The 25,458-nt window shown below is 45.2% G+C and overlaps 1 protein-coding gene across 2 annotated transcripts in view; it reads right to left on the minus strand.

Annotated features, from left to right (window-relative positions):
• Nucleotides 1-15,902, minus strand: part of CADM3 (cell adhesion molecule 3) — a 30,134-nt gene extending 14,232 nt beyond the window's left edge. Inside the window, exon 1 of one of the 2 annotated variants that reach the window (XM_051858487.3) lies at nucleotides 15,438-15,902. In XM_051858487.3, the coding sequence (XP_051714447.1) occupies nucleotides 15,438-15,519 (82 nt within the window). In that variant the 5' untranslated portion in view covers nucleotides 15,520-15,902. The remainder of the gene's footprint in view (nucleotides 1-15,437) is intronic. The other variant, XM_051858486.3, reaches the window with a different exon arrangement.
• Nucleotides 15,903-25,458: the final 9,556 nt, after the last annotated feature.

The raw sequence follows: 25,458 nt of genomic DNA on the forward strand, positions 1-25,458 counted from the left end.
TCTCTTAAACACACCTATGATATTATGTCTCCTCTCAGGAACTATCTGATAATATGTCTGAAAGTGTCCTGGCTATTTTTGTAAAATTGTAAACCTGTCGTGATAAATTTTGAATGGCCACTCCCCCTGGAAGCAGATGAGTGATTGTAATGCTATCAACAGAAACACAGATAAGTAGCAGAAACCATAACCTGAATTGGGAAAGGTTTATACCTTCTTTGGATTCAGAGTGTGCCCATCATTTATGATACCAGCATGAATTCCTTCAAAAAATTTAGACTGGAAAGGGAAACTTACAATTACTCTGCAAAGGCAGTGTGGACTTTGAAGTATAATTAGTAAAAATTCTGCTCAGGAACATGGCAAGGAGCTGCAGGTTTTTTTTTTTTTTTTTTTTTTTTTTTTTAACAGGTAGAGTTATAGACAGTGAGAGAGAGATACAGAGAAAAAGGCCTTCCTTTCGTTGATTCACTCCCCAAATGGCCACTACGATCGAAGCCAGGAGCCAGGTGCTTCTTCCTGGTCTCCCATGTGGGTGCAGGGCCCAAGCATTTGGGCCATCCTCCACTGTCCTGGGCCACAGCAGAGAGCTGGACTGGAAGAGGAGCAGCCGGGACTAGAACCCGGTGTCCATATGGGATGCCGGTGCCCCAGGTGGAGGATTAACCAAGTGAGCCATGACGCTGGCCCCCAAGGAGCTGCTGTTATGTGGGCTAGATATGGAGGCCACATATCCACTAGTGAGGGAAGGACTTGGGTGTTCTGGTAGAACAACAGTTGAGAGCGTCGATCATATTTGTCATTTTGTGCCCCCTGAGAAGTCATCAGACTCTCCATTGCATGCAGATAGCTTCCAGGTTGTTGGCCTGACAATTCTTTATGACCAGATGTACAGGCCAATCCACCCTTCATCTTTGTCTCTTCTCCACTTTTCTCATCCCATATTCCAGACACAGGAGGGCATACAGAATTCTCTCCATAAACCCTTTGCTTTCCCATGTCTCTTCCCTTTTCTATGAGTGTGACAACTGTACTGATGGTGCCCTTTACCCATCCTCACATGTCTAAATTGTATCCACCCTTGAAGCCTATTTTTTGTGGCACCTTCTTCAAGAAATCTTCCCTGATTTTCCCAGATGGAAATAAGGTCCCATTTCTCTGACCTACAACACTTTGTCTACATTTCTTAAATTATGTATCACTTTCTACTTTGCACTGCAAATTTGGCTTCCCTCCTAAAGTATAAAGAAACTACACGTAGTGTTGATATCTGATTCATCTTTGTATCCAGTGCTGGCTCTAATACAGCATATTGCACATAGAAGGTGATTAATAAATATTTATTTATTAAATGAATCAGATGCTGAGCATCTTCTATTGTGAGAACTAGATTCAAAATCTGCCAGTACAGAGGAAATAGCAAATCATACATGATAGGGAGAAACAGACTACAGTAAGTAGTAGACCACCTAGAGACTGAAGCTCTAGAAATCTACAAGACAGAGGGAATAGATAGTCATCAATGCTTTGTGTGTCAGGATCCAGATGACATGCTTTATATTCATTATTCCAAATAACCTTTTCATGGGAATTATTTTGCACATGTTAAAGCTGAATTAAACAACTTGTCCATATGATGTATCTGAGTTGGTATAGGACAGACTTTAAGCTTAGGTCCTTCTGGCTACAAAGCCCAGCCTTTCTCCATGTCTACCCTACACTACAGGAGCATGCATTTGTGTGTACAGTGACTGGCAGAGGGTAGGGGGGAAAGAGTTCTCTTGCATTGCTGGCCAGCGGTAGCTCACCTTAACAATACACATAACACTGATGTGTAGTGGGACAAAAATAACAGTGTAACAAGTTGGAGATGGGTGCTTGTGGCAATGGTAGTGCTCTTATTTGTACCTACTGATTTATATTTTTATTACATTTCTGAATGTGTCTTCTGTATGCCTCCAGGGCTGTTTTGTTCACTCCTAAGTGCTTTAGAATACAGTACTCTCCAACTAACTAAGCAACAGACAGATCTAGTTAAAACTAACAACCCTCCCCACAAGCATACACATTTTCATAGTGCTCTAGGACCTAGGCCTAAAAGATTATCTGCTTGTTCACCCCAACTGCTTGCAGGCTTTCTTAATTCTTGTTGTATTTACCCATGGGTTCTAGTACTTCCAGGATTCCCAGCACTTAGGACAGAGAAGCCCTTTCACCCACTGATTTCCTTATGATTGATTGTTCATATTAGGAGTAGAGGGGTGGGAATTGAGGCTTATTAATGTGCCTCTTTAAAGGATGCTTTGGCATCTATGATTCAGTTTTTCAGTCCTAGCACAGGACCTCACACATAGTAAGTGCTCAATAAATATTTATTGAATAAATGTGTGAGTGACACATGAATTATGTCTCTGATTTTTGTGGTTCTGCTAGGGCAGTCTATGAGAGACTGCCAGCACAGTCCCTGATTGCTTGGTTTCTGTATCTGCTCTGCTTTGCATGTTTTGGGGGACCTACAATATAGTGGCTTTAGGGCCATAAACAGAGTCACAGGTGCAAATTTGGGCTATTGGGACAAGGGAATAGGGCTCTCCCACATAATCGCTGCTGCACAGGGCTCACGTCCAAAGCCCCACTCCCCTGATTGTAGAGAAAGCCAGCTCCCTGAGTAGGAGTTGATGATGATGGTGATGGTGATGATGATGATGATGACTCAGCATTTCTCTAACTCCAGAGTTAAAAATACTGTTCATCCCAGCCTACTTGTTATTCCTCACGACTGCCATGACAGGTGGGTGGAGGAGTGTTATCTCCAAGGGAAAAACATCCTGGGGGCTGTGGTCCAGAATACTGAAGGGACCCACTTTCAGAATGCTGCATCTACATCCATTGCTAGGCTCCCTGACTAGAGGATATCATGCTAATTTCTCCCAACCCCAGCTTCTTAGTCAATTTTTAGATACATTTGGATCATATACAGCAAAATCAGAATTAGATCTCGGCCCTGGAGCTTTGGTTTATGCTCAGGGCCACGCACGTCTTTGACGGTGAATGGCTCATTGTACATTTGGAAGAAAGTGAACCGGTTCTATCTGAACCCTAACTTAGCTAGTACCTCCAAGATTTGGGGGAGTTGCTTTGAGCTTAGAGCACAGAACCTTGTTCAGAAAGATTCTGCTTACATTTAACTTTCCACAGTTGCTCTTGGGCAGCTGGAATTGTGCCACACTTACTGAAGTCATGATTTTGTTTCTTAGTCTAAGACTTTGATGGCCTGAGTGTCAAAATGTTCTCTTAGTTCCTGCCCTCTATTTCTTTCCTTTCTAACTTTGTCCTCCCCTAAGGTCCCAATTCCCTAATAGTTGTGATATTACAGTGCAGTGAGACAGAAGCTGAGCCATAAGAGGTGGGAGTTATTCTGTCACCTGGGACTGTCTGTCTTTTCAGGTGCATTTCCTTCTTTTTGTGCTGTTCCTTGGGGATAGGTCCCTGTCCTCTCACAGGCAGCAGGATGTCCTAAAGGATCTCCTTTCCTTAGCTCAGATGCGCTCCAGCTCACACTGACTTCAGGACTGGGGAGCTCAGTCACGCTTCGTTGCCTGCTACCCCCATCTCAGCCTTCTTTCCACCCTGTGCCCTTCTGCCTTCTTTCTGGCTAAGCTGCTGAGCACTTGCTCCTCCTTGTTGCTCCCTCCATTACTTCTGTTGCTGTCACATTTTTCCTCCTGGAGACTTGTTTACCAAGCAGCCTCTTGGGCCCCAGTTCACTACTCTCTGCTGGCTTTGCTTTACTCTCCTAGGAGGCGTGCGGGCTACAAGTGAAAAGTACAGATGGTAAATAAGGGTGGGAAACAGAAGCTTCACTAGAAGAAGACCCTAACACGCTGACTAGCTCATTAGCTTGGTAAGGTCTTGTCCAGAGTTCCAGGATTTATAGAACCAGGGTATAGAACCACTCATAGTGGAAGGGACTGGTTCCCGATCTGAGCTCACAGAGGTTATCACTACGTCTTTGCAGACATGTTTTAGTTTCATCCCAAGCACATTGGAAAGGAAAGACCTTTGTCTCCTGGGCATGGGATGGTGTGTGGTGATGCTTTCCACTCTGCATGAGGAGGGAATCTTTGGAGAGCTAAGCTTGCCTGTGGTGGCTCTGAGGGCAGGGATAAAACACAAAGCTTATCTTGGTGTTAGCATTCTGTTATTACTAAAAGAAACAAAAACTATCATTCCAAACATCTGTCTATATACAAGTGTTAAGAAAAAAAGCATGGAACATTAAGATGTTGTAAATAAATATATTTTATATATGTCCCGGAATCCTACAGTCAACTTATGCATCTGGGCATTTTCTACTGACCCCTAATGGCCAGAGGTGGCTATTTCTAAGATCTTTTTGATTCCATCAGACAGAGGATAGAATGAGGGATGTCATTTTTCTATAGCCAAAGATAAACCTTTCCTGTCCTCTGTCTGTTACACTTCATTCTACCCTGAATATTCTATGATTCCTAGGGCCACAGACGTTTAGAGTGGACATAACCTTAGTAGCGTCCAATTCAACCCTCTCAATTTAAAGATGAAGAAATAAAGGCTTCAGAGAGGTTTAGGGACTTGAGAGTGGCTACACAGTCAGTTTGTGAGGGTTGTTTTCTGCACTCATTATCATTTCATAGCAGTCTTTGTGCACTAGCTAATTCAGAGGTTAAGTTGCCATTGAGTGTGATTCACTTCTTTTTTTTTTTTTAATTTTTTTTGACAGGCAGAATGGACAGTGAGAGAGAGAGACAGAGAGAAAGGTCTTCCTTTTCCGTTGGTTCACCCTCCAATGGCCACTGCGGCTGGTGCACTGCGGCCAGTGCACCACGCTGATCCGATGGCAGGAGCCAGGTACTTAGCCTGGTCTCCCATGGGGTGCAGGGCCCAAGCACTTGGGCCATCCTCCACTGCACTCCCTGGCCACAGCAGAGAGCTGGCCTGGAAGAGGGGCAACCGGGACAGAATCCGGTGCCCCGAACGGGACTAGAACCCGGTGTGCCGGCGCCGTAAGGCGGAGGATTAGCCTAGTGAGCCACGGCGCCAGTCGAGTGTGATTCACTTCTAGTAACATCTCTCTACCTACTCCTCATCTCCTGGTATATGGTAGCAAGGAGCTACAAGACCGCAGGCCTTAAGGGAAGGAAGTCTCCTTGATGCCAAGCAGGTTGGAGGGTTGGGGTTGAAATGAGGAGTGAGTTCCTGAAGATTTGACAGGTGGCCTCTTCACAGACTTCAGGCCTTCCTGGCAGACTCCAGTTCTCATAAGAGGAGGCCAATGGGCAGAAGCCACTGACAAACTCTTTTTTTTTTTTTTTTTTTTGACAGGCAGAGTTAGACAGTGAGAGAGAGACAGAGAAAGGTCTTCCTTTTTCCATTGGTTCACCCCTCAAATGGCCACTACGGCCAGTGTGCTGCGCTGATCTGAAGCCAGGAGCCAGGTGCTTCTTCCTGGTCTCCCATGCGGGTGCAGGGCCCAAGGACCTGGACCATCCTCCACTGCACTCCCGGGCCACAGCAGAGAGCTGGACTGAAAGAGGAGCAACCGGGACAGAATCCGGTGCCCCACGGGACTAGAACCCAGGGTGCCGGCGCCGCAGGGGGAGGATTAGCTTAGTGAGCTGCGGCGCCGGCCACTGACAAACTCTTAAGAACCACAGAAGGTGACTGCGAGGGCATGCTGTCTCTGTGCATGTGCATAACCCGTGATTCTGTATGTGTGTGCTCATACCTGCACAGTGGAGAGCCAGGGGAACATTAACCTGATTGTGAAATAGAAGAACAGAGGCTGGAAGAGAGAGAGAATAAAAAATAAGCACGTCCTATTCTTGAGGTAGAGAGAAAATATCTGGAGGCAGAAGTGGGCTTGTGGTAGGCTGGGGTGGGGGTGGGGGCTCAGAGACTTAGTTAAGATTCTGAGGAGCAGAGACTGGGAAGTGGGTGGCAGAGAAGGAGGTGGGGACAGCTGTTGCTTTGATTTGCTATTGAGTCAGTGTTCTCAGTGCATTAGCACTGTGAGGGAGCCCTGGGCTGGCCCCCAACCAAAACAAGCCCTTGTGTAGCCAATACTGAGTGTTAGCAATGGTAGTTGCCGTGAAGGGACAACAAGGAAAGGGATCTGATCTCCTAAGAGCCACTTCCTGACCTTAGCTCCTACCTTCCAAGACTGGCTTGTGTTCCTATGCAAATCTCTAGTGCACTAAAAGGCTGGGAGGGAGGAGGCTGAGCACAGGGGTGGCTCATAAGAACTTCTAGGGAATAGGTTCTGTGCAGGTACTGACAGGGGAGGCTCCTAATGCCTGGGATGAGAACAGCCATGAACCGTTTTAGGAGGGTCTGTTTATCCCATTTCCTTATTCCTTTCCCACCACAATCACATACTTCAGCAATCAGGACAGGTGTGACTTGGGAACTGCAGTTTGATGAAGTAGAGAGTCAGGAAGCCAGACTTCATCCAAACAGGGATTCCATGCCCTGTCCCATCTTGCTGCTTCCCCAGGTGTAATAGAACTGAGGAAAATGCCAGTTTTAGGAAAGTATTTAGGAAAGGAAACATCGTAGAATCAAAATCAGAAATTGCTTTAGCTCATTGGAAGGGGTATGGGAAAATCAGGACGGAGAATGGGCAAGAAAGCCCAGAAAATCAGGGAGAAGTGAACAATAAATCCCCTCTGGGTAAGGACACCTTACTCGTGCTCTCCAGTCCCTGTCCCATAGTCTCAATACCTATGTGAGTGCATGGATGAGTTCCCTTTCTCAATGAGCTCCACTTTGTTCGCCTTTCCTTTTTAGGATGCACTTCAGATATTTCAGGGTGATGGCTCAGTGTGGTGGGATAACAATGCTGTGAAAAAGTTTAATTTATTAGAAGTCAGGCAAGAAAGCATTTATCTCTCCTGGTTCTGATTTTTCTGACTTGTTTTTACTGCTTCCCTTCACTGGATGATCAGAGTCAGGGTGTGGATGACAGGTTCAAGGCAATGATGAGGCGCATTCCATGAAGAAAAATGTGTTTCACTCTACACACCCACACTATTCTACTTTCTCTGATTCTTCCAATCCTAACTGATACTTAGGCTCTTCCTTCCATTCTTCTTAATTTACAAAATCCCTGTATTTTTAAGAGTGGCACATTGTTCACATTAGCCTTACTTTGTTTCTTCTTGTGAATTTAACTCTTCTGTGAAACAGACACATTGTCTTCACGTCTGCTGAGCTCACTGTCCACCCAAATGGCAAATCATACTGTTTTGACATAAATATCTTTTCCTCTATTCTTAAACCTTCACAGAGTTTCTCTTCTTCAGTGTGAGTCTACACTCAGTCTTCCCAAAGATGCATGCATTTTCTGACCTAGTTATCCTCTTTATTTCCTTTAGCATGTGTCCTTGAACATATACACAACACATTTCAATTTTTCACTATTCATTTCCCTAGTTTTTTTTTTCTGACATAAATGCACAGCTTTTCTTATGACCCAGATACACAGCCTTTTTCACATGTCCATATTAATCAGAACCCTTGACATCCAGAAAACCATATGGCTTAAACTCAAGAGATTCTCCCCAAGCAGAATTCAGGCTCTCTATTTTGCTCTAACTCCCAAGGAGAGGGCCAGAATCCTCTCCTCCCCAGGGCTGAGGCACAGTCCATCTGTCACTGACATTGGACTCCAGGGCTTGGAAACCAGAAAAAGAGTTGGCATTAAATAGCAGTTGAGGATAAATGAAAATATGGAAGACCCAGGGGCTTAGTGATGGTGGTTTTTATATTTGTGTGAGATTACAGGATACAGATTGGAATAGAAAACACATAATATGTGTTCGGAAAGATTTCATCCTTAAGAAATAGAGTAAGAACTACTCAGAATTAGTTAGTGCAACTGTCTCACTAAAATTTTTGCATTTGTCAAGTGACAAATGATTAGGACCAAGTGGTCAAATTCTTACTTTATAATACCAGAACTTGGCTCTAGTCTTTTCAACATCTGACCATTGTGCTAAGTCCCAAGTTACCTGTTATTGATGTACTTATTGGAGTATTGCTGGGTTTCCAAGAAGTATCAAGTGTTTAAGTAAGAGACTCAATACACTAGTTCACCTTTGGGTGCCTTTTACCCTGTTTGAGGATTTGGCTGGAATTCTAGAATTAGAATTGCAAGTAAAGAACCAGGACATACAAGAAGAAAAATATGTGAAACAAGTATCTGCATGTTTCCAGTGAAATTTAATGTTGGAAGTACCAGTTATCCACTCTATCATTCCAATATCTGAGACTAAATGAAGAAAAGGGAGACATGCAATGGCTAGCTTAGAGATGAATGGTTGAGGCATCAACCTTCATTTCTTTTTCTTTTTTCTTTTCCCTTGGGCAAGGTGATGCACCTGACCTTCCTGGCCCTGAATTGGAAGTAAATGAGCTAAAGGTGCTTATAATTACCAATCAATACACAATTAGTGTTCATCTAGCTGGGGGGAAGGGAAAATAAAACCTGGAGGAAGAAAACATTTGAGTTTGTTCTTTATATTATTTAGCTTCCTTATCACTCTCATGGAGACCTCCAGGTAGAAAAATGGAGAGATGAGAGGGTTAAAGAAGCCTAGAGGTAAGAGTTCCCATAAAGGGATGATACACACATCAAAAAATATGTTAAAATCCTTGCCTTTGAATACTTGCAAATGTGTCTGCTCTTCATGTGACTAGAAGGCCCAGGGAGATGAGTAGATCACAGATACTCCAGCTGTTACTGTAACCCTAATTCTGTCTTTCTGAAGGTTTGCTCATAGAGATAAATCACTCCCATTACCTGTCCTTGAGGAATGCAGTTTCTCCTTGTTGCAAATAAGGAGATGAAAGAGGGTCCTGGAAATTCAGTCTGGAAGCCTGTCTGCCCAAGTAGATGCTGCTGTAAGTCATTCATAAGGATTAACTATTTTATGAACTATCATGTGTACATTGGCATGGAGAAATCAGAATCTTGCATAATTCTAATGTGATGTGAGGAATAGGTTGGCTCTTCTAAGACTGACAGAGGCTGAGCATTCTCGGCTCCTTGCCACAACTGACATCATCAGCTTATTGGCAGACATTCCCAAAGAGCAGCAGAGTCCAGTTTAAAGATGCATCTACTGAGATATGACCAAGTATATAGACACTGTGATGCAATGGTTATATTTAAGGCCATCTATACAGGAGGGTTATAAAAGTGTGGGGGGGGCATATGTCAGGGTTTTAGTACTTGTTTTTGATGCCTATTTTTGATATACTAAATTCCTCCATTATATATTCAGATGACCCGTTTTCAGTATTGTCTTCCCATTTGTTAAGGTTGAGGGAAAAGGGAAAGTGAGCACCATGACCAAATGGTTAGAGCTAGTGTCAGGCTCAGAGTGCTATTAAGAGGTACATGCTTATGAACTCAATAGAACTTACTTTGCATTCCACATTGGTGGTTTATATATGTTTTTCATATATGAACAGTAGTGGTGTCTCCATCTAAAAAAATGACTGTTTATTATTTTGTTTGTAATCTATGAGTCCAGATATGACAAAATATCTCATTTGAGGCCATTCGAGGTCACTGTAGGTATTGATTACCTGAGCATTTCAAAAAGTACTTGTATTTTAACCTGAGAAATTACTAGCCTATTTGTCCCTTACCTACAGTTAATTAGATGGCTACAAGGACTCCAAAGATCTGGATTTTGTTCCCACTTCCTAGTGTAGCAGATTGGAGGCCATAATCAAGATCATGGGTTACTGGTTGGGAGAGAAAAATTCCAGCCCTGTTCTGAGGGCTGCACTGTGGAGAGTAAAGAGATACTGAAGCTTGAAGGCAGAGCAGGACCATGGAGAGCAACAAGAAGAGCCTGGAGCGTCACTGTCAGGAGCTAGCACCACGGAGAGCTCAAAGCACAGGTAGTTTATTCAACAAAGAAAACTGGAAACATGGGGTAAGGCAGCCTGCTCTCAAGCCTATGGACATCAGAGCATCTGTTAGAATCATGTATACTCATCATTTGCTCTAAAAGATACTTTTAAGTACTTTGAACCTATTAGATATGCATCTAAGAGAGTGTATTAAAAAACGAGGACCACACCCAGAATGAGTTTGTCAACATAAGCCTCTGTAATTATGTCACATACTTAGGTATTATGGTGATAGGGTTGGGGTATGGAGGACGGTTAACTTGCAAAAATTTATAGGAATAAAATTAGGCTTATCTTCTTACTTACAGAAACAGTCCACAGAGCCTGTGTTCTTTCAGAGACAGTAGGGCATGAAGAAGCCAAAATGTGTATTATAATTAGGTAGGGCATGAGATGTATCAGAGTCCTGATGTACTCAGAATTTCTGTAAATAGTACAGATTTGATAACACATAGAAAAGAGGAATGGGACCATGTCTCTTAGCAAAACACCTTCCGCAGGACCTAGAAAGCTTTGTGTTAGCTGGGAAATTTGGTCACTCTCTTTAGGCTTAGGGAAATTTTTGTAAGGAATGCATGATTCTCACTTCAGCACTTGCTACTTCAGTGAAGAACACGTAGCTTTACTGAGCCTCTATTGTGCAAAAACTTCAATGCTTCATGTGTTAAGACTCTTGAGATCGTGGCAGCTCTGCGCTAGAAGGCATGGATCTCCTTATTGTATATAGCAAAATTTGATTGAGTTTTCACTTGGGTAGTTGTAAGAGCCCTGAACATCAACTTGTTTGACCTTGTAAAGAATCATCACTACTGCTGATCCTGGAAATAGAGACAGGTCTTTGGCCCTGGAGAATTGTTCTCTATTTTACATTGACATCGAATGTTTACCCTTAATTTCATTGGATTCTTAGAGACTTGAATCTTTTTCTAATGGTTTGCCTCTCTAGGCTGTTTATAATTGCCTCTCTCTCCTCCTCCTCCTCCTCCCCTTCTTCTTCTTCTCTCTCTCTCTCTCTCATAAACATTCCCATGGGTATTACTATTTTCAGTTTATGTGTGGATGTCTAGGTCATGACCCTATACAGGAAACAAAGTGTTCTGGAATATGAGCCTATAGCCAAGGGTTAAAGAGGAAATAATAAATTCTATCATTAAAATAAAAGGAGAAACAGTTATTCAAACTTTCTAACAACCTGTATTTTTCAATCAGTAATCAGTAAGGAGCTGGTCCAGTCCACAGGTTGCTTTCAAGGAGAATTTAGAAGCTAAATAACCATCCTTACAGATTAAGAATTAGGTGACAAAAATGGGATTGTGGAATCAGTACACAGTTCCACTGAAGTAGGAACAACAAAGAATGTTACTAGTTATAGCCCCAGGGGATTTATTTCTCTGGTGATAACTGTGAAGATTTTTTTTCCTAGCATGTGGCTTGAGTAAAAACAGTTTTTGATCCTATTCTATGTATTACATGGGCTGCAAGATAGCAGTAACAGCAAGAAGTACAGAAATCAAATCCCAAGATTTAAGGAGCAATGGCACAACTACCCAGTCTGCTGTCTAAAGTGACCAGAACACCATAGAGATGCCATCTGTAGAATTTTGTGGCTGCAGAACTATGAGTCACTCTCTCCAAGTGAATAGTGAATATCTCCAGTAAGGCACTCTTGACATCAGACTTGGACTTCTTTTATTCCTCAGTTGGAAGATAGAGAGAAAGCCTAAGGGGAGTGAACTGGCTCATTCTGCCAGTCAAAGGCAGAGGGTTTCAAATTGTATACCAGAACCTCAGGTTGTACAGTAAGGATTCTAGGAGTTAAGGAAGCCAGTTAGAAGGGGGAAACAGCTTACAGGTCTTACTTTCCTGTAAGAACTTCTCAGTTCTTCTTTGGTCTGTTATAAAGAAGTTCCATGCCTTAAAAAAAAAAAAAAAAGGACGAGAAAACCACTTCCTTAGAGCAACTTTCAGATCTTGGAAGAGCACAGGATACAATATTTGGCATAATTGCTGGGTAGGCAGTTGACATCCCATAGATTGGACTTCACATCAAGCTGACTGGTTGTTCTTGGAATTAATTTTACTATCCTAGGTCTCTCTTATGGTCTCTGCTTTTCTGTGCCAAAAAATCCACATTTCTAAAAAGGGCAGTGCATTCTTACCAAGAGTTACAGCTGCAACTAGGAAGAGAACAGGAGCAGAAAAGAACAAATAGCTGCAAATAGGAGCAGAAGCTGGATAGAGTAGATCTGCCATGCGAATCTGCGGGCAGCACTGGAGTGAATGCCTGCTGGACTTCTCCAGCACATTGGGCATGATCTTCATACTGGGCACAAGGCCAAGGGGCTGCAGAATGGATGACAGTGGACAGAAGGTCATTGGAAAGGAAAAGATACTCATGTGTGGGACAATGCAGTACAAAGCTACATTGCTAATGCATGGTCCAAAGGAAAGCAAGGCTGTCCATCCATATGCCTCTACACTGAGTCAACTCACAGAGTGCTGGAAATAGTTGGAAAGGAAGAATCTAAGGAAGGCTAGGCACAATGCTGAATGTCAAGCTTCTCCCCAGAGAGATGACCACAGGCCTTGTATCCTCAAAACCTAGAACTGTCAACTTCTGCAAATGCTAATGGAGAAATGTGAGAAGGAAGGGCAGGTGGCAAATTCTGAATGTCATAACCCTTCCTGACATGCTAGCCACAGTGCTAATGGCCCAGTTCAGATATTAGTGGGTTGTCCTTCTGTAACTGCCCAATCCCTGTTCAGCCTTATGAGGCTTAAAAGTTTTATGCTGTACTTTAGGGAGTTATATACCTCATCAGTAGGTGAAGTTTGTTTTCCTTGTTCTAAATGGAGATAGCTGCTTTGCCACAACAACCTTGACCATTCAAGCATGAGTGTATTAGGGTACTTTGTCCTTAAACCTTTCTACCACATCACTCCTACTTTTGGTCAAACAGTACCTGTTAATATGTATTATCTAACTCCCTGCCTAGGGGCCCCAGGCCAACCAAGGGACACACCTGCATGATTTTGAGGATCCTGAGTTCCTGATCATTAAATCTATACACCTACTTTCCAGCATCAGAACTGGTCTTCTTAGTTCCAGAAACTAAGAAACAGAATTAATATAAAAGAGATCTGTGGGTATGTCTCATATATCAGTGCATCCTGAGATCCTGCACACTATACAGATGGCCACTATCTGTGGAGATGATTTTCTACAAGGAAAATGATGCTTGATTAGACTCTTCTTTGAAGAGTCTTCTTCCACTTCCTGACTTCTTCTCTAGAAATTCCCCACACCTGAGTTACTATTTCTGCTCCTTCCACTCAAGCCACTGCTTTGAGATGTATTTCAAAATCTCTTTCATTTCCTCTCCATTGGAAGCCTGAAGAGAGGCTTGCCCCTTTGTTGAGGGCCAAGAGAGCATAGTGTGGAGGGGAAGACTTGGCTAGTGTACAGATCTACACTAGTCTCCAGTGTTTACATCCTACAGAGGAAGAGCTCACCCACAGCTTTCTGGGGTGACACCTTTCTCTCTTCAGCTCTCAGCCTGGCACCATCAGTTCTTGTTGCTGACCAGTTGCTGTCTGGGTCACATTTGCATCTCTTTAACTCAGCCTGAAGAATGGGTAAGCCAGGGGCTAAAGTTGAAAGTCAAGGCTTAGTGGGAGGGTTATTACTGAGGCACAAACATCCAGCAGCTTCTCTTTCCTTTGCAGGTAGCCTGCTCTCCCCCAGGACTCTCCTGGCCTCAGGGAATAGGGTCATCAGTGCAGACCTCTGGAGAAATGAGATTCCATGTTGGGAAAAGCCGGGCTGCTATCTGTAGTGATTCTGGCAAAAACTCCTTCTGGGGGAGTCTGATGGGTAGAGGGTGGGAAGAGTGAACTACCCAGCTGTAGGAAGGGGATCCCCAGGGCCCCCATAACGTGGGGAAGCTCCTTCTCATGATGGAGACAGGGCTAGGGGAGGTCAGGGGAGGTGGAGCGCTTCTTCCTCCAGCACCCTGGCTTTTCGCCTGTTTTCCTCGGATGAAATCCTCTACATCATCCACCCCAGCTTCAACCCCTCCCCTCTCCACCCCGCCCCGCCCTGTGCCCATCCCTGCTGGCCACTGGGTCCATCGCCCAGGAGCCGCCTCCCCCTTTTCTCCTCCCCTGCGGTTCTTTCTGTTTTTCGTTGGCATCTGGCCGGGCACAGCCACCACCCTCTCTCTCTCTCTCTCACTCTCCCCACTTCCCTTTGCTCCGCAGAGTCCGAGCCCCTCTCCCTTCCCCCACCGCAGCCCCCCTCTGGCTGGACTGGCGGAGGGAGAATGGGAGGATGCATTCCTTCAGTGTCTTCGCAGCCTGCCCGCCTCCTCTGGCGACCCGAGGCCCCGAGCTATGCTCCCTTCCTGGTCTCCCAGCAGACTGCCCCCCACGCCACCCCATTAACCGCCAGCAGCCTTGAAGAAGGCTGAGGGGCCCCCACCGCGCTGACCTACATAGCCCGGCCCAGGGCGGGAGGGGCTCTCCCCCAAGTCCCCTCACCCCGGCCCCGCCTCCTTTCTCCCCCACTCCCTCCCTTCATCTCTCTACCATCACAGCCCAAAGAGGGTTTGAGTGCCAGACTGGGGCAAAGGGGCTAGGGATGCCACTGGACCCCCAAGTCGCGGAAAACCCGGGTTCAGGAAGGCTTTGGATTTTCCATGCATCCGTCTGCCCCAACGTCTTGAGCCTTCCTTTTGCCCAGCCTCCTCCCCCCTCCCACACAGCACCTCCTCCGCTCCTGTCTGGGTTTCTTTTCCCAGCCCCTGCCTCCGCTAGGGATACTGGCATCCTGGGGGCCCTCCGCCCGGTGTTGTTGTTTTGCTCCAAGGAGAAGCTCCCCCCTTCGCTGCCCACGCCCCCCTCCAAAGCCTCACCCAGGCCCCCTTCCCTGCCCACTCGGAGCTCCGCCGCGGGTGGGGGACGGGCGGGGAGCAGAAATGTTTGCACACAGCTGTTTGGGGAGATCGCACTGGCTCCCCAGCCCCTACAGACACACAGACACAAACACCCGGACACACGCCCTGCCTGAAACAGCGACACATCTCACTCCGCCCCCAACACACACCGACACAGACATACACACAGAGACTGACACAGAGACGCAGAGCCAGACACCAACACAGACGCGCACACCCAGACGCACACACGGACGTCCACACCGCCAGACCCCGGGCTGCTCCTCGGCGGCCTCGACCCCCGACGGCCCAACCCAGTGCACACGCAGACCCACAAGGGGTGCCCAAGCCGGCACAGCCCGCGGTCCGGCGACGCGAGGCGGCTCGCAGGCACACGCAAGGGTACTCGCCGCGGCTGGCGACTCCAACACCCTGGTGCCAAACAAAGCCAACAGGCTCCCTCCGCCCGGCTCCCGACCCGAACCCCCGCCTCGGGTCACTCCCCCCTCCCCTGGCGCCTCCCCCTCCCACACTCACCATCCTGGGAGAGGTTGGCCCCGCCGGGCGCCCAGCAGCAGGCGAAAAGCAGGAGCAGGGGCAGGGCGGAAGGGGCCCCCATCGCGCTTCCCGGCCGGCTCCCCTGGCTGGGCGCTGGAGAGCCTGGGTCCCCAGGGGCTGGGGCTGGGGAGGGGGCAGACGACGACGCTGACCAAACGGGCGCCCCCGAGCCGCTTCGGAGCCCGGGGCCGAGGCGGGGACCGGGAGGGAGCCGGCGCTGCTGCAGTCGCGGGGATTAAATAGGGCGCTCGGAGCAAACCATTCGGTTCGAGGTGGAGGGGGGGTGACGGGGGGCTGGGCTGGTCGCGGGGGGGCCAGGCTGCCGCATTCCCCACTCCCCCCGCTTCCCACACCCCCTCCTCGCCTTCGTGGTGCCTTCCACCTTCTCCCCCGGGAGCTCCGCCAGCCGGGTTCGGGTGTGGAGCAGAGGGCGGGCGCTGGCTCAGCAGTGGGACCCCGCGCGCACGCCACTTAGGCTTGGGGTGGAAGGAGGGGAGTCGGGCAGGGCCGTGGGCCAGCTGGCGAGAGCGGCCACTGCAGGCCTGGGTAAGGGCGTGCCCACTAGCCTGAGCGCCTCCAGCCCCGCCTTCCATCCTTTGGCGACTGGGGATGCCCATAAGCCCTGGGGTCCCCCGGTGAGTCGTGTGCCCAGAGACACCTCCCCAGTGGGTCACTGGTTACCCTCACTGTTTTCCTGAATGCGAACAAACCTAGCTCCGCTTACCCGAGAGCCCTTGATTTGGCTGTCCAGCAACAATTTGTGGCCCCAGGGTGCCTTCCTCCAGAGGCATCTTCCAGTAGCCCCCCTAGGCCATGGGAACCAGCAACTCCGCAATCCCTTGTCAGAGAAATTACTCACCTCCTGAAAACATGATTTCACCTCAAACTCTTGCCAACCACGTAGGCTTTCCATCCACTTCATAGTTTTCTTCCTTAACGCACATCCCGCCCTCCCCTCTCCTTCACCCAAGCTCTTCCTCCCTCTCCCACCCCAGCCCCTTATAATATTTTTCCTTTGATCTTTATCATTCAGAGGATCTTTTCCTTCCTTCTCAAGTTTTCCTTAGTAATATTCCTGGGTGATTGGCCGGGTCGCAGACCCTCCTAAAACTGATGTGTCTGTGACTAATGCAGCTCTTGTCTGATATAAGATGGATGAGAGAGACAGGGTGTTTGCACTTGCTCTTGGCCCCAGAGTCCCAGGTCCCTGGTGTTTGCTGTTCTTTGTGATTGAGTGTCTCTGGCAGTGTCTTAGTGCATCTCAGAAAGGGATGTGAGTCAGTTTTGTTGGAATTTAGCTTTTGGGAATAAATGTATGAATTTTAGAATCTTAGAATCAAAGAATTCTAGATCTGTAAGACTTCTTAGATAACATTTGATTCAACCTCCTATCTTTTAGGTACAACGGAGACCCACAAGAAATTAACTGAGCTATTTAAGGTTAGACTGGCAGTTAAAGAGTGTTAGCCAGGTTATGGAACAATACGATTTTATAGTGTCTTTCAATACCTTGAGGCTGGTCCTTTGTTCCTAGAGGGATCTAAGAGTCTGTCTTCCAACCCCTTAAACTGATGACTCTACCTTGTTGTGCTAATTTTTAAAGTTTGGGTGACCTTTGATCTTTCTCTCTTCAGGTTTGTTAGTCCTCTATGTTGTTGCTCTATGTCTCTGTTACATAGGAAGACAAGAACAAGCCTTGCAACCAATGAAGCTCTGGGCAAATGACAATAATGGGGAGGGCAGGAGATAATTTTCTCAGTGGGGGTCCTTCAGGATGGCAAGGGTGCTGCCCCATGGTTTTTTCTCTCACTGTTTGTAGAGTTTATGGTTTCTGATTGCCTCTTGAACATTTCTTTAGTGGCTGGGTAGTCTTTAAGAATTTCTTTCAGAGCACTTTTAGTCATCTTTGGCTGTATGATTTGTCTGCCATTACATATCCCAGTTTCTCCAATCCCACTGCCTGCCTGCCTGAGGTCCTCTGAAGTCTTGGAATTGCTAAGAGATGAACATAGAGGGGACAGTGTGGTTGAGGGATGTGGAGACCTGAGAGAGAGAGAGAGAGAGAGAGACAGAGAGAAAGAGAGAGAGAGTGCTGCGCTAGGGAGTAGGAAGGGAGAGAGATAAGGGGAAGATTGTATTTTCTGAAAGAAGTGGGACTAGGTTGGCATGAGGTTAGTTATGCAGACAGAAGTCATGGGGGTGTTTTCAAAAGCAATCAGCTTCAAAGGGAGAAAGATTAGGCTATCCTAGCTAAAGAGTCTTGACGGATAGAGAGTATTATCTTTGGAGCTAGAAGAAATCTTACAGATCATCTAAGTAGGCTTAGCAGAAGACAGGTTGATGATGGGGAGGGGCAGGGAGTGAGAGTGGGGATGGATGATGCAGGGAGGCCTGGGTGTGAGATTAGGTCCCAAAGTCCTCTAATTAATCATCTTTTCCATCTGCTGTTCTGCAGTGATCCCCTTCTGCCTGTCCCTGCTTAATTCTCAAATGACGGCTGGTGTGGCCCCACCCTCTACTGAAGCTGCATGGGATGAGAACCAAGGGTGGGAAGAAAGGAGGATAGCTGTTGTTGTACAGAGAGAAACAAGACTCTGGAATGCTCATTTCCTACTGGCTCATCTTCTCTTTTCTGCATCATCAGCATCAGTTTGGCAGCAGTTTAGGTCCTGAGAATAGGAAGCCGTCATCGGCTTTTAGAATTACAGAATCAAAGAGTATAAGAGTGGTAAAGATTACCTAATGAACACCCTTTGTTGAATAGATGAGGAAAATGACTCTGAGAAGCTAAGTGACTTTCTGTGTTCATACAGCTTGTTAGTAAAGGAGTTACTGGTAGTAGATAGATGGACAGAGAGTACTCCTGGGGACCGGAGAGATAAGGAGAATCATTCCCAATATTTTACAGCAGTGTACAATGTGAGGAATTCCTCACTCCTGTCTATCTCAGAGAGAAAGGGTAGGTTCTTTGACGCTGATGTGGACATCCCCATCTGGAATAACTCCTTGCTTATAATCAGTCATGTGCAGCCAATATCCTACAGGCATCTTATTCACTGGGAAAGAGAGTTTTACAAGGAAATACAGACCTATAAGGATTATCTCCAGCATAAAAATAGTCAAAATGAAAGCACCCTTGCTGTACTGTGCTGTCCAGGGTTGCTCTCTCCTCTAAGATGCACTAACAAACAGTATGAGTTTCCCAGAGATTTGTAGAAAGTCTAGAGTAGGCTGTCTGTGGGATTACAGAACTGGCAGCAGCAGTGAAAGCTGAGGGAGTGGAGAGAAGGCAGATTTTGCCTCCTGGGTGCCCCTGTCCACTCAGCAACAGCCTGGGTAGCTGGGGGTGTGGAATGTGGTGCTGGCATTGGTGCTGGGCCAGCCACAGCTGTGTGGGCCGTGGGCATTCCTTTCTCCAAGCTCCTGCCCTGAGGGGAGAGGCAAGGAACTCAGACTTAGGGACATGAATTTTGCATATTTGTCTGGAAGGGTCTGACAGTATCTGTAGGGAGAAAACTTAGAAGATTTGGCTCAATATCCATTCAGATTCTGCTTAGCACTCTAACCCTTCTCCTCTATATGAATTTTCTCTATTAGTATATTCTACATCAGCTTGTTTCTAATATTGCTTTCCTCTTCAATTTTCCACCCAACTCAACCGGTACTCCTCATACTGCTTCTTACTTCTATTATCCAGTTTTAATTAACCTCATCCTTAAAAATAACCTCTGTATGCATTTTAATTCTAACCTTAATTGAATTCTAATTTCAATCCTAACCCTAATCTATTATAGAGTCTAACTACTAATCCTAATACCAACCCCAGTTTAATTGCCAGTTTCAACCACATCTCAATTCTAACTAGTTTTAAGCCTGCAACTAGAATAGGAAGTTTCACATGGTAAAAATTATCACATGTACTATTTATTGAGAATCCATCAAATGCCCGACATTTGCTGGGCATTTTACATGCATAGTATCTCATTTAAGTACTAGAAAATTTCTTTATGTAGCTAGGATTATTAGCTTCCTCACCAATATGAAGAAATAATATTTAACAACATTATATGATTTTCAAATAGTGGAGCCGTATCCAGATCTGCTTGGCTTAAAGCCTGTGCTCATTCCTTTATTTGCCAACAAATGATTTTTTTAGATTTATTTATTTATCTGAAAGACATAGTTACAGAGAGAAGTAGAACCAGAGAGAGAGAAAGGTCTTCAATCGCTGGTTCACTCCCCAGATGGTTGCAAGGGTTGGAGCTGTGCTGATCTGAAGCCAGGATCCAGCAGCTTCTTCCTGGTATCCCACGTGGGTGCAGGGACCCCAGGACTTGGGCCATCTTCCACTGCTTTCCCAGGCAGAGAGCTGGATGGGGAGTAGAGCAGCCAGAACTCGAACCAGTGCCCATATGGGATGCCGGTACTGCAGGCTGCAGCTTTAACCGCTACACCACAGCGCCAGTCCCAACAAGTGATTTTTGATTGATTGTCTCCTAAAATGTTGAACAATACTGACTGGAATGATCTCCAAAATACTGAATTTCTTGAAAGCATATCATTATTGGTTTAGTTTTTTAAGTTTTTTTTTTTTAATAAATAATGATACAGAATGGAAATCAACTAAACAAAAAAGTCCCAAATCTCCCTCTCAGTCTCCACTGACACTTTAGACCATTAAAGTTATTTATTTTTGAGGATGAACGAGTTAAACTATAGAAAGAAACAATCTGAAAAGCCTCCTCCTTCTTCCCAGAGTTGCCATATTGCACAACCCCAGGGGGCACCCTTCTAATTGGAGTTGTGTAACATAGCAGCACTGCCTCCCACGACTTTTCAGAAAAGCAGATAAAGTCAAGGAAAATAGCTACCAAATCCAATCACCCTATGCTTGTGTATGACTTAGGTATGAGAATCACCAGACAGCTTGGATGTATGATTAGCAATGACCGTGAATGGCCAGATTTGTTAGTGTCAAAACTAGATTAACTTCTTTACATTTACTATATGATTTAATGTTCATGGGCCCTCTGTGCAGAGTTCATTATCCCATTTCACAGATGAGGACAACAAGGTTTGAAGAAGTAAAATGACAGACACAAGAGGACAAAGATGACTGATAGACTCAGATTTCTTTGTATTTTTAAATTAAAAAAATATTATTTGAGAAGTGAGGAGAGAGGCTAGGGCAGGGGGTTTGGTTCCGTGGGGGAGACAGAGAGAGATCCCAATCTACTAGTTTACTCCCCAAAAGCCAGCCAGGGTTGGGCCAGACTGAAGAGGCTGGGAGCTGGGAACTCAAACTGCATCTCCATGTGAGGAGTGGGGACCCAACTACTTAAACTACCACCCCTGCTGCCTCCCAGGGTGTACATCCATAGGAGTTCGGAGCAGAACTAGCACTCAAACCCAGGCCCTCTGGGCACTCCAATATGAGATGTGGGCATCCCAGCCCGTGTAACTGCTGGACCAGACGTCTGTCAAATGCAGGTTTGCCTTACTCCAAAGCCTAATTTTTAAAACAATTATGCTTAGCTGAGACTGCTTCTCAGAGAAGAGGTCATTTTAGCTTGATTCTGATGGAGAGAATGGGAGTTGCCTGATAGTAGACGAGTAGCTAGGAGACCATAAATGGGCTTAGATCAATATGGGAGAAGACAGCACAAAGAGGAAGGAGCTAGAAAACTAGATTACTAGAGGGAAGTGAGTAAAAGGTGAGAGAGTAATAGGGGAATAGAGCAACTATGAGCGGAGAACCAGGAAATTTTCTGTTATAAATTCAGGCGAAAACAAAGTCATGTAATAAATATGTGTGTCACTCCTGCTCCAGCTACAGGCTGATTGATGTATTGTGGAAAGACAGTAGACACACATAATCATCTGAAAACAAAAATGCACATTTTCAGTTACATGGGTATCTGTAACCTCTTCAGTGAAATATCTCCACATCCTCCCCTTGCAGTCTGTGTTCCAGCAATATCAAATGGCTTGTAATTTCCCAAACACACTATGTTTGCTTCATGCCTCAGTGTCTTTGCACATGCTGTTTCCTATACCTGGATCGCCCATCTCATTAAGCCTGATGAAACTTGTGCTTGTGTTTATCCATCCAAATTTTGATTAGGTGTCACTGCCTCTGGGAAGCCTTCTACCCAGAGGTAATCTCGTCTTGCTAGGTGCATCCGCTCTACTGAATATATACCTCCACTTTCATGCTGCTTTCACTGTGCTGTGATAAGTTGTCAATACTTTTCTCTTAACTGTACACTCTCTGAAGGCAGGAATGATCTTTCATGAATCTCATTATTGTCAGTGCATAGTATAGAACCCAAAAAGTTAATTCTGCATTAAACTGAATTGCTATGTTTATAAGCACAAAGGCTTTATAAACCATCTTTTTCCAGAAACGCATACATGTATGTAACTACACTTCATTGGCATCCTCCTTGCTGATATGTGTGCATGTGACACACTGACACAATATGGCCAAAACAAAGTGAATGGTTCGGCTATACATACACGAGTATTTCCATCCATGCACTCGGTATACATTTTGTAAGCCTTGGAATTGAACTTAAAGCCTGCTACATCATTTTGCATGACTTCAGTTGCAGAAGAAGTTCATCCTTTGAGGAAGGCTTTTAATTTCAAAAACGGTCAATGTCTTTGGGATCTAAGCTTATAGATAAGTTGGTGATTCATGCTGGGTAATAAAAAACATTACATTTGGCTGTAAAGTAATAGTAAATGGCTATGATTTTGTTTTTAAGGCAGTTTCTAAAGAGGGATTCTAGGAAATTTTTAAGCAGGAGCATTCTGGCCTAGTATTAGCATGAATAAAATCAAGTAAGCATTTTGTCATTTTGTAGTCATGTCTGGTGAACAAACATGCTTGTGTACAAGAACACAAAAAGTGAGGTGGGCATTTGACTCGGCAGTTAAGTCTCCACTTGGGATGCCTGCATCCCATATCTCATACAGGAGTGCCTGGTTCAATTCTGGCTATTTCGTTTCTGATACAGCCTCCCATAGTGTACCTGGGAAGAAGCAAACAATGGCTCAAGAACTTGGGTCCCTGCCACCCATATGGGAGACCCATATGGAGTTCCTGGCTCCTGGCTTCAGCCTGGCCTAGTCCTGGCTGTCACAGTCATTTGGGGTGTGAACCAGCAGATGGAAGATCTCTGTCTCTCTGCCTTTCAAATAAAATGAAAATTTTTTAAAATTAAAAACATACACACACACAAGGTTATGTCCAAAGCAGAGCTCCCTAGCCATTCATTCAATCATTAATCTAGAGTTTCTTGTGATTGTATATACCACACATAATGCTGGTTGAAATCAGTCATTTTAACCTGGTTGTTCTGTTACAGCCTATTAAAAAATCTATAAACTCTAAGATTTTGTTTTTTAATCAAAAACTAAGATGCTCAGTGAATGCTCTTATCCCACCCTTAATTCCATGCTAATTTTGAATCCTTTTCTCTGTGAGGAATAATGCAAAGTTCAGGGATAAGATAATATTCAGAGATGTAAAATGATTGATAATTGAGACCATTCTGAAAATGATCATAGTTTACTTTTTAGAAATGTAAAATAGAGGTGTATGGTAAAAAGACTGCTACAATACATCAATATTTGGTGCCAGTCATTTGAGAATACAAAGATGAATGAGTCATGAAACCTAACTTCAAGGAGCTCATCGTCCTGTATGGAGAACAGGCTTGCAAATACATATTCACTATGCAATGTGATAAATGGTACAGTAGAATTATACATGCAGCACATTGGGGACATAAATTAAGTTTATAGAATACATTAAGACTAGGAGTTGGCCAGGTGTGAAGGATGAAAGACATTACAAAAGAGGGAACAGTAAATGCAAAAGTAGTAAAGCAGCAAAACAGCATAGACAGTCTAGGCTAGATTGTGAAGGTAGCTTATGCTAGAGATTGCTTTTTATTCTGTAAACAAGGAGCCATTGAAGGATTTAAGCAGAGAAATATCAGTGCCAAATTTGCATTTTAGAGCGATAACTCTGACAGTGGCAGATGGATGGATTGGAGGATATACATCATTGATGTAGAACACTGACCCTCCTGGAGACCACAGATCCGGTGCCATGACTTTGAAAAGGACCCATTGAGTGTGGTCTTGTTTTACATCCTATGAGTAAGGGAGAGATAACACCCAGGACATTGTTACAGGCCCCAGACACCAAGATGTAGTATAGACAGTGCTGTCGGCACGTAGGAAGACAGAGTGCAGCTAGCAACATAAGTTCTCTAAAGGGGTTAGGTGTGATGATCAACTAAGTATCCCAGTTTGCCAGGGATTGAGGCACTTTCCAGGACTAGCAGCTGGTAAAGTCCTGGACACTTGGGATGGTTGATGACCTTAGGTGACTCCTGGCAACAACCGTCTCCCCTCAGTGGCACCTGTTACCTAGATAACCAGCTGGGGTCAGTCATCGCTAGGGCAGACTGGAGTGAGAGGAAAAGGCAAGTGAGTTGTTTTCAGTTTTAGGTTTAGGTAGTGGTTAGTCAGATAGCAAGGCCAGTTGAGTGGGAGGAGAGAGGAGAAGAAAGGCTGAATAAGAGACAGAAGGTGGAAGTTGGTTTCTGGTCTAGGATCCCACTCCACTGTCTGAGATCTTGGGTTTTTTCATGGTGAAAAGCATAATAAAGAGTAGGTGCACATACTTAGCTTTTTATTCATGCAGAGGTTTCATATATCCAGGCATATATTAATTCACTCAACTTTCATCGAACCGCTACTCTGTGCCTGTCACTTCCATGTGCTACATCACTTAGTCTTTATACAAAGCTATTACTTATAGGTAATATTAGATGAAGAAAATGAGACTGAGGGAATTTGATAACTTCTTTTGCACCACATCATAACTAGAGCTGAGGTCCTAATTTAGGTGCATCTCTAAAGTATCTGGTCATTCCAGGAAACCAACATATTATCTGTGCTGGGCAAAAGAGTCACCTGGAGGTATTTGTTAAGGATAATACAGGTACCCAGCACAATCTGCTTCCACATGTTATTGGTGAAGCTTCCTGACCGTAGTGCCAACAAGTGCTTCCAGGTAGTTCCCAGGCCCTGTCAATCCTGAGAAACAACGCTTCACAACTTGCATCTCCAGACAAAGAGCGTATTGTCTCCTGAGGAGACCCAATGTGTAGATGTCTCACGGGAACACAGTTGTGTTAAGATTTAAAACCAAAATATACCACTGCATTATTTTATAAATAATTTTCTTACCTGTTCCTTTCCAACAAATGCTAACATGGAAAAATCCTACAAAATCTGGTCCTTGCCTTTCTCTGATTTTTTGTAACCTCACGACCACACTTTCCTTTCTTGTGTATGTCCAATACAGGAGCTCATGGTCACCCCAAACCTTCGCACTGACTGATCCTTATGGATTGGAACAGCCCTCCTCTGCAGGGTGATGAGCCATTCTTCTTTTTGTTCAGATGCCATCTCCTTGCAGAGGATTTCCCATTCATCTATAATCACTTATCATTTCTTCTACTTTCTTAGAATTTGTCTTTCTTTTACTTATTGTCTGTATTCCTTCTCCATGTAACTGTAAACTCAATGAGAAAAGAGACCCTGTCAATTTTGATCAAAGTTGTGTGGCCAGAAACTTAAAGGATATTGCACATAACAGTGCCTGGCACACAATGAGTGCTTATTAAATGTCAGTAGAGGCAGGCGCCATGGCTCACTTGGCTAATCCTCCACCTGCGGCGCCAGCACCCAAGGTTCTAGTCCTGGTTGGAGCTCTGGGTAGTAGTCCCGGTTGCTCCTCTTCCAGTTCAGCTCTCTGCTGTGGCCCAGGAGGGCAGCGGAGGATGGCCCAAGTGCTCGGGTCCCTGCACTCGCATGGTAGACCAGAAGGATGCACCCGGCTCCTGGCTTCGGATTGGTGCAGCGCCAGCCGTAGTGGCCAATAGGGGAGTGAACCAACAGAAGGAAGACCTTTCTC

This window comes from Oryctolagus cuniculus, chromosome 7 (assembly GCF_051225735.1).
Source record: "Oryctolagus cuniculus isolate XC-2025 breed Fujian yellow rabbit chromosome 7, ASM5122573v1, whole genome shotgun sequence".
NCBI lineage: Eukaryota > Metazoa > Chordata > Mammalia > Lagomorpha > Leporidae > Oryctolagus > Oryctolagus cuniculus.